Source organism: Dreissena polymorpha, chromosome 6, assembly GCF_020536995.1.
Source record: "Dreissena polymorpha isolate Duluth1 chromosome 6, UMN_Dpol_1.0, whole genome shotgun sequence".
NCBI lineage: Eukaryota > Metazoa > Mollusca > Bivalvia > Myida > Dreissenidae > Dreissena > Dreissena polymorpha.
This window is the reverse complement of record NC_068360.1, coordinates 17,824,993-17,838,608: the sequence shown is the minus strand read 5'-3', so window position 1 is coordinate 17,838,608 and position 13,616 is coordinate 17,824,993. Positions and strand designations below refer to the sequence as shown.

Below are 13,616 nucleotides of genomic sequence, written 5' to 3'. Positions count from 1 at the left end.
GAGTTACTGGTTAGGATCTCAAAAAAATTATTTGAGAATCATAATAAATTTCCAAATATGAGGAAAGTAAAGGTCTCAGTTTTCATAATAATACAACTTTTTATTAAGATCTCACACAGTTCTCTTTTATATAAAACATTGTGTCGTGATGTAGATAATATTTAAATGGGTATAAATTATGCCTAAATTAACAACAGCTTGTGTATTTTCTTAATTTTAATTACGATGCCCATGCCGAATGCGTCTCAGATTTTGTGTTCATTCCAACTTGATGTCTCATTTTGCTTAGTGTATGCGTTGTGTCAACTAGAGTCCGCTTTTAGAGCGAGTATATACAATTTCAATCTTAAGATTTTAGTATGTCAATCTTAAACCAAGATTTGATTCAAACGAGCAATGCGATATAAAATTATTCAATAATCTTTATATCGCACCATTAGTCAAATATTGTTTATTTCAATAAAATTTATAACGAACAAATTTACATTGATACTGACACATGTACTTGTTTTTGTTACAGAACCAATATTGTGTATGTGTGTTGTATGAACAAATATGCACAGGTTAATTGGAAATTCCCAACAAACTGCAATATTATTTGCATTGAATATTCTGTTACTGCTCTTCTGAACTTGTATTCTAGTTTTATATTTTTATACTTGTTTTATAAATTATTAAAGTTTTTTGTCTTCTATAAATAAGCCATTTTTCCTTGCTGTCTGTTTGAATTACTGATGCAAATGATGTCTATTGTGTGCTTTTGTAATGCATTGTCTATAGTGTGCTTGTAAAAAAAAAATTGAAAAAAAATCTTAATATTTCAGCACCACTGGAAAAGTGTTAAAAAATGCTTTTCACATATGTAAGCTGTTTGTGAATTTAAAATAAGCAAATAATTGTAAATTCCCACCGTATTTTTAATTACACTTTGCACATGTTTTTGTAAGTATACATATCATTTTTTGTGTGATTTCATAATTAAATTATAGATTTTTACATCTATTGTTTTTGTTTCAAACTGTTTTACTTGCAATTTTTAAGTTGTTCTTTTCTACATTTGTTCATAAACCTTAATTTGAACAAAAAGTGAAAATTTGAACAAAAAGTGATATTTGTATTGACTCCTTTGAACAAGTCTGAATGGGTTTAAGTTAAACATTAAATTTCATGGAGCTTATAAATATTTACTTTCTTTTTGCTAAATAAAAAGACTGTAAAATTGGTGTACATTTATTTATTCATTTTCAATGCTACAAATGTTGTTTAATTCTTATAAAAAATAGAAAATTGTTTGATTGTGCTGATATGTCATATTTTTGCCTGAGCTTTTCTTGTTTTAATTATAAAGTCGATGTTCAAAGTTGTAAATTTGTATTAACGTTCATCTGTCATTACCATAGCTTCAGTGCTTGTTTAGTGCACATTGCTACATTTACTTAATTTGTTAACAGTAGAACATTGATGATCAGTTGTATCATTTAATTGCATAGACAACACACATAGTTGGAATTACTGTAATCATAGATTTATAGTATTAAATAGAGACAAATATATGTAATAGATCAAAAGAAACACTATGATATTGCTTCTTTTTGGTGCTATATTTCAGTAAGCCGACTTGAACTGGCTCAAATGTATGTTGTACATTCAGATTATGTGTTGCTTATGTAGTACACGTATATGGAAATTATGGGACATTGGTATAATGTTACAGAGTTAGAAGATCATAAAAGGCTAAATTGTCTAATTAAGAGAAAATGGTTTGTGTATGGGCCATTTACAATACTGTAGTTGTTAATTTTCTTACTTAAGGTTCTTAACAATTCAAGTCTTTTGATTTATAATATTTGTCAACTTCGAATGACTCAATTATATGTGTTCATTATGTTCAAATAACATATTTATATAATTTTAGTAATTTTTTTTTCAGAAGCTTGCTTGCATATTCATTGTCACGTGTTTTGTTTTTGTATTTATCATTTTACTTGAATTTAGCTACACTGTTGTACATTTTTATGAAATTGTGTAATCTCAGTTTTAGTAATGGCTACTTTATAATTTGCCAAATAAATCCAGTTAAAAATCATTCTCGAGTTCTTATGTTTGCTTTTTATATGTCAAGTTTGATGTAATTATGATAAATGAAGTCTTCTGTATGGAGTTAGAAGGTTTGTCCTAGATACCAAAAAACAAAAGTTTACAAAATATACAAGCATATACCTGCAATGAAATCTATAGACCTGTTATGTATGCAAATGAGGCCTCTCTTTGTTTTCAAGATTCTTAGGCTCAAGGGAAGTAATCCAGCATCCTGATGGCCAGATGGACAATCTTAAACCAGTATAACTCCCCTTGCAACTTGTATCTGCTTGTAACCCATGAAAAGCACAAGTAAATTGACTTTCTTTTGTAATATGACTGAAATACTGCTTACACGGTCAGCGGCCCATGGTCACTCACCTGAGACTACACAACCATAGTGCTCTCAGCCATGTTTGAGATGTTTCTGAAACCATTTTCAAACGTGGCCAATATATAAGGCAGATAACTAACAAGGTTTTACTATTGCCATGTAAGGAAAATGCCCAGTCCCCTGCTGGCCATGTTTTTTAACGAACTGGAACCATTTTCCAACTCGTGCAAGATATCATTAGAACCAATGTTCTGACAAACTTTCATGAAGAATGGACTAAACATGTGACTTACAGAGTGCTAAAATGTTTTACTATAGCCATGTAAAGGAAATGTCCCACCCACTGGCAGCCATATTTTTTATGAACTATATCCATATTTTAACTCAGCCGAGCTATCATTAAAAAAGATCATCTGAAAAGGTTTCAACTATAGCCATATTGGGAAAAATGCATATGTTGCGTGTATCGTTGTTTAGCTGGTTCCTTGACATTAATAAAGGACCACATTGTAAAATAAGTGTTTTGTCTCCTGCCAGTGCAGCTGAAGTTTTTCTTTATTATGTATTTTATTTGTCAAAGCAATGAGAAAAGTATAAGAATGAACATTCTTCTTAAATCTTAGATCAAAATGAACATATGAATATAAGCATGTATAAGCTGTGCATTTTTAAATATGCAGCTGATTTTTTATTTTTTTATCAAGCTTAAATGAGAGTTTGAATGTGAGTCAATCAAGTGTTTACTTTTGTGGAAATGTACATAGTCGCTTTAAGAGAAAATGTTGTTTGAATAAAACTTTAATAATTCATGACAAACAATCATGACAGCCATTCTGATAACTCACCATGTGCATTTTATTCCAATATCAGGTCCTTTTTTCTAAAGGGATGATTAAAATCGATGTGACTTTGGAAATTCCATTTAACCTGAAACATTTGTTGTCATTGTAAATCTTCTGTGGTGGTAATTGCAAGCTATTAATTCTGGATGTTACATAAGTAAGAAATCGATTTTACCCATTTTCATATGCGCAAAATTAGAAGCTTTCTATCACTTTCATTTGTTTCTTGACAACAAGAGAAATAGCCATGGATTGTATTAGTCATAAAATTCCCACTGGAAACAGTGCTGAGTGTTTTACAAGGTCCATGATCATCCCTGTTACAATGAGTCATCATGATTCTCATTACCGTTAACACAAGTTTTATCCACAAATTGTAAAATTGCAGAGTTTATTGGTGTGCTAATGACTGTTGGTCGATCATCAGCAAAAACAAATTGGAAATATAGTCTTTGTAATGACCTTTGAATATTTTTTATTGGCCAATTAAGCAATTTATGTCCATAAGGTTCTACAGTATTTTTGAATCCTAGCATTACAAAGTGAATATTGGTTTGGTGTCAGGTTGTCTGTGAGTTTTTTTGTGCAGAACATCCCTTGAAAACTAATACAGATTTCAACTTCAGAGGAAGAGAATCACTTAAACTTCCATATTTTTAGAGTTATTGCCCTTTGTTATTGTATTTTGTATGGAGCATATCTCCAAAACTAAACTTTTTCATTATTTCATTTATAAAAATTAATCATCGAGTGGATGTTTAGGGGATGTGGAGTATACAAGATCCAAAACTCTTGCTCCCATATTTTAAAAGTTATTGCATTTTGTGAATTTTCATATCGGGTGCTTGAATTTAAGGACCATAATTATGTTGAAAACTAAAAGAGGTATCAACTCGAAACTCTATATATATTATATCAGATTTTATTTTTTTGGTCAAAATGACTTTGCCACGCGCCCAATACGTGTGTTGTATCCGACCACGAATGAGGTTAAATCAGAAATCGAATTATAACAGACTGACAGAGTGCCATACATCTAACATTTACAATACATCTGGTTAAAATTTTGTTGTTTATTGTTATAGTTTAACAAGAATAACTTTGATACACAAAACGATTAGTGTACTATATGTGTCACTATATACAAACGGTACTTTGAGACGTTAATGAGTAAATAATCCAGCACATCAATGTACAATTTAAAATACATGATCACATATGTAATAAAACACGACTTGGTACGCTAAATAAATAAATAATAGTATTATTTACCATTTTATTCCAACATTAACAACTAGATTTCTAGATAACTTTAAATGTGTTACAAACAAATACAAGATGGCGATTGAAAACCGAAACCGCCGACACAATATATGACTCTTTTGAGGTCGTGAATGTCCGCCGACAATCGAAGAGGATTTTACGCCCGAATAATTATCAAGAGCTTTGATGCTATCAAATCTATATTTACTTACAAAACACAAAACCTATCACACAGGCATTAAAAATATATAGCTAAATGTCAGTACTATTTTGAAAAGTTTTTTGTTGAACAAACACTAGATGTGAGGTTATACATACATTTATATTGTGCTAAGCTTAAAGTGGTTGTCCTTGATAGAGTAGATGCGGTGATCTCAGTTAAAATATGTTATTTTTGATCAAGTTTGTTTTTATATTTCACCATGCTTCATTGTTTTTGCAAACGGCCACTTTCGTTAAAAATTAATAGAGAAAATTATATGTATGAACATGTTTTTACTGGAGGTACCTTTGGAATAACATTATTCTTAACCTTTTATATGTATATACAATTTTCACAGGCCGAGCGAAACGAATAACCAACCTTATTGTTTCCATTTTAAACACAAAGTAATACGCGTTATCCTCAACTTGCAATCTGATCTTAGAATATTTTCAGCATATGTCCGTCCACAAGTCAAGGCCGAGAGCGGGTCGCGTAAAGCAAACCCAGTCCTGGTGGGTACATTGGTCCCAATTGCAGTAGTAATCGGCGTGGGCGGACTAATCGCTGCATCCGTCATCATCTACAGAAAGCGAATGCGACCAGTAAATGAGCGACTAACGATTGCAATTCAAGAAACTGGTAAACGTTTTGGCTCTTTCTGCTTAAATTGTTATACGTTGCAAAGATACTCCTTCGTGTCCGGATTTTTATTATGCAATTATAACCGGATTTGAAGACAATTTCGATGGCCGTTTTTGTTCCACAAAAGATTAAAAGTGTGTATATGTTTTGAGTATGAGTTTTGTGTATAGGTTTTGAAGTACGATTTTAAACATCGAAAAAACAAAACAATTTTGAACAAATGAAACAAAATATTACACACGTAAAATATTACATTTTTTCTGATAGTAAGCCTTATTTATTAAGAAAGGTTATGCCGTACAGATGTTTAAACACTGCATTTTCATCAAGTTTTTTAAATCTAAATGATAATCATATAGATTATTTCAGGTGATGAAACTACAAATAATGACGAACAAGAAACTGAACCAATACCTTTAAAAGAAATTAGATTAGTCGCTGAAAGATGATGGACATACTCACGGAATTCACATCGGTGACGTGGTCTTTCAACTTGTAAGTACTCATAATCATACATGTTTAATTGTTGAATGTTAAATACTCATAATCATACGTGTATACTTGTTGAAAGTCATCAATCTTAGATGGACGTTTTTGTGTTCTTCATGCAAACGTAGAACTGCTTTGATATAATCAGTTTTGTTCATATAATTGCAATAATGAATTAGCTTTGCATCTACATACAGACTGGTGCATTGACAGACAGTTGAAATTACTAACATGACTGTATAACACATGTCTTTAACACTTTTAATGCAACACATCGTCAGTCCATGTAAATTGAAGTATTAATGATGGTTATAAAGGCGTCCATTGCCAGTCTTCACATCATCCATACCTCACATCATTGATGTCTCATAGATCTGCTTGTTATTAATCCTGCATGTATGTACTGTTGGTGCATGATTGCATGTGCAATTGTTAGGCATTTTTTTATAAAAACATCTTATTACAGTATCTATTAGGTTATAACTGCATCGACACAATATTTTGGCCCGTTTGCATCGACTTTGAACATTTTATTATATTTAATTATTTATGTATTTGGAAAATCGAAGAGTCAATTTTTATACTCAGATTCAGTTATTACACACTGCGACTGATGAAGACAAAATTCCAAAAATACACGATCTTGAGAGAGTGCGACAAACGAATAATCATCGTTCGTTCAATTCGCGCGTTTTGCGTACTACATAGAGTAAACGAGCGTTTTCCTCGGTTTGTCACGCGTTTGTTTCGCACGTATTTATTAAGAAACGGTTAATACAGGTTTTCGTATCAAGAAAAGCGTTCGTTTTTAATAACACAAGTATAGAAAAATAATTTAAACAAAAAAATTTCCCGCAAGATTAAATTCAATAGAAAACGACAAGTTGATGATCGTTGCAAGTAACACAAGATAATTCAAAACATTAAAACAATAAGTATTAGAATTTCTCTGTCTCGTGGCTTGAAATAAGTGTTGAAATTCGCTCTTATTGACCGGCATATAACTGATGGTAGTACTCACACGAACATATATATTACAGCGTATTTTCCCGACTAGGTTGAAGTCCACCTGGTCAATTAATCACTACGTAACCTAAAGTACCAAATGTTCCTTGAGAAATTGAAACGGAGCCAGGTCTCTCTTGTGTGTGCGGTATCTAAGGTTAATTTCATAAGACAGGCAATGACCTCTATCAAGTTCTCAATATTCCGATGCATGCTCTGGTTTTGACATCGTGTTTTTTCTCGTTATTTACATATTATAAACACATTGATATGATTTCACACCAATGTATGTTTGCAAAGGAAATAAAGAACGACGTTACAAAACATCGTTTGGTGAGGCTTATGCATGGATGCTGCTAATAAGGTGGTGTAATCAGCGCGAAACTCCATTGTGTTTGGTAGCGTGTATATTGCCTCAGTTGCTTTGTTGCACAGGAAGTTACTTGCTGTGATTGTTGCTCTGTATTGTCATTATTGTTTGACTCTTACTGACGCACGTCGGTCATCTGATGTGCATATTTCTGTTTTAAATTTATGGGACATAATTTATTGACATAAATCAACAGGTTTATTGTATTGACATAAAGCTATACATACTGATCTGAGTTATGCAATTTGGCTTTTTAAATCGCTTTTGCTGTCTCTACCTGACTTGCATGACGATGATATGGATATTAAACTACATGATGCCACATCTCCAAAGCTTTTTTATCAAAGCCGAAACTCGTTTTTCTTTCATGTCATCGTACCTCAGAAAGTTGAAATTCTGTTGCTCTTTTTTTTAACCAACAATATATTAGTTAAATGGAAATTTCATTGAAATAGATTTTATTGTATTGCTCATTGATTTGAATCGAGATGCTATATTGTTTATTGTTATGTACGCTATTTTGTGGGCAAAGTTTGAGTTTGTTTAACCATTAAAACCGATTTAATTCAAAAGCTCTTCATTGACTGTTCTAAGTCGATGGTACCTTATTGCATTTCTTTTTATGGGATTGGCTTGTGTATTGTCTAGCTACATTTGTTTTGTGACTCACTCGTTTGCAATCGATTTCGTGCCATAAAATGGACCTTAGGTAAGTAATAAGGTGTCTCTCTCCCACTGAAGGTTTATTTTGAGTATATTTGCTTATTGATAGAGTGCTATAGTTTATTGCTGTTTTATTAAGATGTGTTTCCTCCACTAAGAGGCGGGTATGCGATTGTGATTTAAATATTTAAATATTCAAGTTAAATATTTGTTCCTACAACAAATATGGATGTCGTAAAGATAAAAGCTTGCAAACATGTAAACTTATTGACTGTCAAATTTAGAAACACGTGTATGTGCAAGCATGTACTTTATCGGTCTTATTCGTCATTTTGCAGCGGTCTTAAATCTTATCTAGCCGAAATATGTGGAGCCTATTGTAAGTTTGTTGAAACTTAATGAATGGACCTTTGTCTTTGCCGTGAACCGGGTTAGCTTTTTCGTAGTTCTTAAGATCAAGAATGTATGACATTTACAAGGCTCGTTTATTGTGCAATTTAGGTGGTCATAAAAGGATTAAATCATCATGCATAGTTTCTAAACGTGTTTCAGTTAAAACGCATATTATGTTCTCAGTTTTTCATTAAAGGCTGTTGATTCTTTGTACATAACTATTATATGACATATTATACTTCAAGATAATGCAGTTACATGTTAAAAAGGGAAAGATTTGGAACATGTGCAGAACAGAATAATGTTTAATATTGAAGAAATATATCATTTGCTGAGTGCAATAATGCATTTATATTTCCGATGTTTGAATACAATTTTTTTAGCTGGAAGCAACCACTTTAAGTTCTGCACCAATATCGTAAAGGAGCGCAGTTTTTGTATACCATACATAGTTTTGTTTTCTGAAAATATTTTTCTTGTGCATGCTGATTTACCAATACTGATACTTGCGCATAGAGTTAGATTTACTAAATGTTTCAGAGGAATGCTTATTTTGTACCCCTAATGAAAGTTGTTTAAGCACTATTAATACCCCATATTGGCATGTTTGAACCAATCGCATGCATGCCAATTTGTAACACGCACATTCAGGTAGAGTTTAGTTATGGTGTAAAGGGCCTTATTTATTATGTTTTAGGTTACTAGCGACCAAAGATAAATATGTTAAATGTAAATATATAACGAATTAAGCACGAAACAAATTTCAAGTCCTAATATGTACTCTGCATTTATCAATCATTTGATAACACAACAAAAGAGTAACTTTTGCCCTAAAGACTATATGATTTAATAATTTTTGCAGGCATGTCAACCTTTCAAGTTGAATCAGTGGCTTTTGCCTTGTTTGCGACCTACACTGCCAATGCCACAACATATTTGCCCTGTCTTGTGCTTACTTCTCGAGAGTTTTAATGTCCTGGAGCAAACAATACACGCGGTGAGAACAAAAAGCAATGCCAAATGATGCTTCAACGGGTTTTCGTGGAAGAGCGAAACCATTTAGATTCTGGTTGCGACTGAAAAAGTTGCTTGGAAATGTTTGACGTATAAGGCCGAAGAATCGACTCACATCTATGATCACGGGAACTTTGACATGACAATCGGTCTGGGAAATTTTTTACAAAGCGTACAAAGGAATACCCTTGCGTTATTTCTATCAGACCCCTTTGGAATTCGTTCTTGGAGGCGCTCAATGCGGGAAGCGGCCAACTCGGTCGTTAGTGTACTTGACAAAAGTGGATATGTAAGTACTCGTTTATAATGTTCATGGTGTTTAATTTGGTATTCTGTAATGAGTCTATTTTCATCAATGTTATTTGAATCATGATTATTTATTTGACTAATATTTTATCTTTTCATTAAACATGTTTTAAGTCTTTTAGCTATTTATGATGCTTTATGATTACTTGTTTTCACTTCAATTTGTATTCAACTTTCTTAAAAAGTTATTTGTATATTAAAGCGATCAATATAGTTGCATATTTAACTTATTTCATCTTGGTAAGTTATAACAATTCGTTATTAAATATTTTGTTACATATGTGCTACACGAGACGTACACAGCATTGACTCATCAGAATAGAAAGATGCCGTTAGATACATATACATTCCATTCAACAGGGTACTCATGAACCGGATACCCACTTTCAGGTGGAAGAGACCCACAGGAACACCCCTGGCACTCACAGTCAGGAATTTTATATGGCTACAGAGGAGATGAAGGCTTAAGTGCGCCCTGAAACGGTCGTCAGCGTATGCAACAACCAATTGCAATTGGTAGATCTCGACACTGAATTGGTCATGTTAATACACAAACAATTAATTTAATTTCGACATACATTTAAAAAACAAATCAATGTCTGACAAAAACAGAAACGCAAATGCAACGATAGGGTTGACTTCCAAGAAGAAAATATAAGTTTATAAGTATATAAATACATGTATATATATATATATATATATATATATATATATATATATATATATATATATATATATATATATATATATATATATATATATATATATATATATATATATATACAGCAAACAAAACCAAAGGGAAATATGTATATATATCAACAGCAAACAAAACTAAATAGCAAAAAAAAAACGAAAGAAAGAAAAGCTTCTAAAACTATCTACCGGACACAATTTATATTAAATAACTTCCGCATAATCTTCATTCCCATGTTCATATAAAAAGTTTTATACAATGATATAATGTGTACAAACAATTTATTATGTCCAGTTGTTGCAATGTTATGCTAAGAAGGACGTCTTTTGTAAGGGTAATGACAAAAATACATCATGACCACTGATTTAATTTGTTATATTGTTTCTCAGTTTACCTTATTTGTCTTAAAATACGACTTTTCTTTTATATGTTAATACACTTTACATATTATACCGGGGTCTACGCTGAATAAAATTTCGCAATACCCTTGATAACTCCTTTGCAGGAAAAACATGTGCGCGCTTTCGTACCACATGATTCACAAGTTAGCACATGCCCACACGGTAGAAACACCATTTCAATTTCGTGTTCATGGCATTGCTTGCACGTTATTTCCTCCTTCAAAGATTGGTTTTCAGCCTCGAGTCTTCTTTTCTCTTTCAACAAACTCTTGTTTACTGGAATACATTAATAACCGATATTTGCTCATATATTTATCGAACCGAGTCAAGCTTCACCATAATGAGGATACACTTTATTTGGATCAATGGGCATCATCTCATGAGATCACAGATTTACAAAACAGCAATACAAATATAAGCATTCATGGTGGTTTAATAGTCATATGTCGATAAAGTCAATTTCTACAACAAAGAGAAATATCAAACTGGCAGTTCGTAAAGCAAGGCATACTATTACATTCTAGCAAAAACACATGTCCTTTACTTGACATTGTTGCAAACGATTTCAGCATTAAATGTATTTTCTTTCTGAAAATACAACGACTTAAATCAAATATTTTATCATCTTTTTCATTCCGTAACAATAAAAAGATACTCTTCCTCATTCTCCATGTATAAAAACGTTTTGTGTACACTGTTAAATGCAAACCAGCAAGTTTAAAAACGTTAGAAGAAAACGTTCTTTATTTTCGCTATTGGAGTGACCCCAAATTTCAGATCCCTTATTTAATATTGTCATATTTAGCTTATCGGATAGCCTGTAACATAACTGCTTGTTGATTGTAGTTAAGCAGACAATATAATAAACACTTACCTATATACACATAAGGATTACATTCAAAATATCAATGCATATATGTCAAGTCTGTATGACATACCTGGATTCTTCCGGCATGTTCCTGTGTCGCTTGGCAATGAAAGAAACGACTGGCTCTCATTACCGTTAGCAAGTTTTAAAGAACTATTTATAGACGTTCGTTTTTGGGCAGATCTGGGCGCATAATTATGATGCCCTCCTAGCGACTGAAGTCCATTGCAAAGACTTGGATCGGTAGCATGAGAGATTATTTCAGTCGGTGTTTGACCAGAGACCCTGATTTTGTTATCAGTATCCTTTGATGCGTGTTTGGTCGCGGTCTCCTCTTTACGCGTTTGATGATACCTAGGTTTCACATCAGTTGACTGCCTTTGTTCTTTAACACTTGACGAAGGATCATTTGAAACCGCCGCTGCTGCTAAGACGCGATGGTTTGAAGCTGCTCCGTGTTCCGTCGTAGTGCGTTTGGAGGTGGTCTTCGCTCCACGTAATTGATTAGACGAGTTGTTCAAATTCGCGGAATGTCCTGGTTCTTCTACACTAAACGAAGTATCGAGTGGATCTCCTTCTGTTTCAAAATTAAGATTTATCCCAAAAGAAGTGTCTGAGAGCAACGGATGAATGGGGTGTGATCTGCGTCCAGGAGTTGAGTCTTGCAAGTTAGAGCGCCGTGCCGATGAGATGACCGATTGGCGGTCTTCTTGGGTATTGGTGTTGTCATCGTCTAGAGATGCTAGAATGCGTTCCAGTCGACCATCTCCAGTGTAACTTTCGCTGGTTACCGGCACGTTGACCTCTGAGTTACGTAAGAGATAACTGCAGCTTGGCGCCATAAATCTATGTGCGTTCATTGGGTCGTCACTTTCCCGCCAGTTACTGACACGTTTCGCACAACAATAACAAATGACTTCATCATCGTTTGAGGCGTAGTAGAATCCAGCCTTTGCCAACTTGATTCGGAAAGGTTTGTTAACGGGATAATTCCGAAACGTGCACAGTCTTAGCGTTTCGTATCTCATGGAAACCCTGGCATTAATGGTGTTCCCGTCAGCCAGTTTGTCTATAATTTTTGTGACGGATTCAAATACTGGAGCTGTCATATCGATTTGATAAACGTGTTTTTATATCTGCAGCTTTCAAATGCGATTGCAATGATAATTCCATGCGATGTATATCACATTCAAAATTATTTATTTCGCCATTGAAGTTTTCCTTTTAATTGTCTATTGACTAATGCTTCCACGTGCGACAGATGTGTACCATTAATATGTTTTATGCGACATGATCGTCAAACAAATGTGATCAATAAACCTTCTGTCAATATGATTTATACGCGAACGTTTAACATTGTCAAAGAGCGCGTAAAACATACAAGCATTGAATCATTTAAGTCCATCAATATACTACATGTTTGTTAAATTAAGGAAGTGCTTACATCTTGCGTATCTTTTCATATCCATTAACCACCGATGCTGACCATGTTGTTTCGGTCAGAAATTTAACAGTAAACGAAACGAAGACATGGCCGAGATAGTATTGCTGAAGAAACAAAAGAAAAAGATCAATACATTAGTTGCACAAATATGTCACGATGAAGTTAATACTCAGCTGTTGTTTAAATCCCTGCATTTCCATTTATAAGTGCAAAGTTAGATGTCTCAGTGCTTGACATTAAAGTTTTAACTTCCTTGAAGAAACAACAAACCCATAAAGAATTCGTATATAGCGGATAAAACTCGAAATTACGGTAGTTATTAGTTAATTAATCGAAACGATGAGCAATCGTTGGTTTCCCCAAGTAACCAACATATATGCTTAAATAAGCATTCAGTAAGATGTCTTACCCAGATATTGACCTTTAATCAGCTTTATCAACATCTTTCAAATTCAATAGCTGTTCCTTCATATTACGTAGAGCGTATACACATAGAGGCTGTGTTCTTTCTTTTAACTTTTTATCAGCTTGGATTTTATGCACTTGCTATAATATTTTGATACCACCCAAAATACTTTTACACACATTCAGGTTTTATAGT

At 33.2% G+C, this 13,616-nt stretch overlaps 1 protein-coding gene and 1 long non-coding RNA gene across 2 annotated transcripts; one reads left to right on the top strand and one right to left on the bottom strand.

Annotated features, from left to right (window-relative positions):
• The first annotated feature begins 4,349 nt into the window (after nt 1-4,349).
• Nucleotides 4,350-6,319, top strand: LOC127834915 (uncharacterized). Its single transcript, XR_008028279.1, has 2 exons — nt 4,350-5,362; nt 5,735-6,319. It is a non-coding gene; the product is annotated as an uncharacterized LOC127834915 (long non-coding RNA).
• A 4,149-nt stretch (nt 6,320-10,468) lies between these two features.
• LOC127834895 (baculoviral IAP repeat-containing protein 2-like) lies at nt 10,469-13,240 on the bottom strand. Its single transcript, XM_052361016.1, has 2 exons — nt 11,642-13,240; nt 10,469-10,979 (listed from the first exon to the last, which is right to left on the bottom strand). The coding sequence occupies exons 1-2, from the start codon at nt 12,678-12,680 to the stop codon at nt 10,762-10,764; spliced, it is 1,257 nt and encodes a 418-aa protein (XP_052216976.1). The 5' UTR covers nt 12,681-13,240; the 3' UTR covers nt 10,469-10,761.
• Nucleotides 13,241-13,616: the final 376 nt, after the last annotated feature.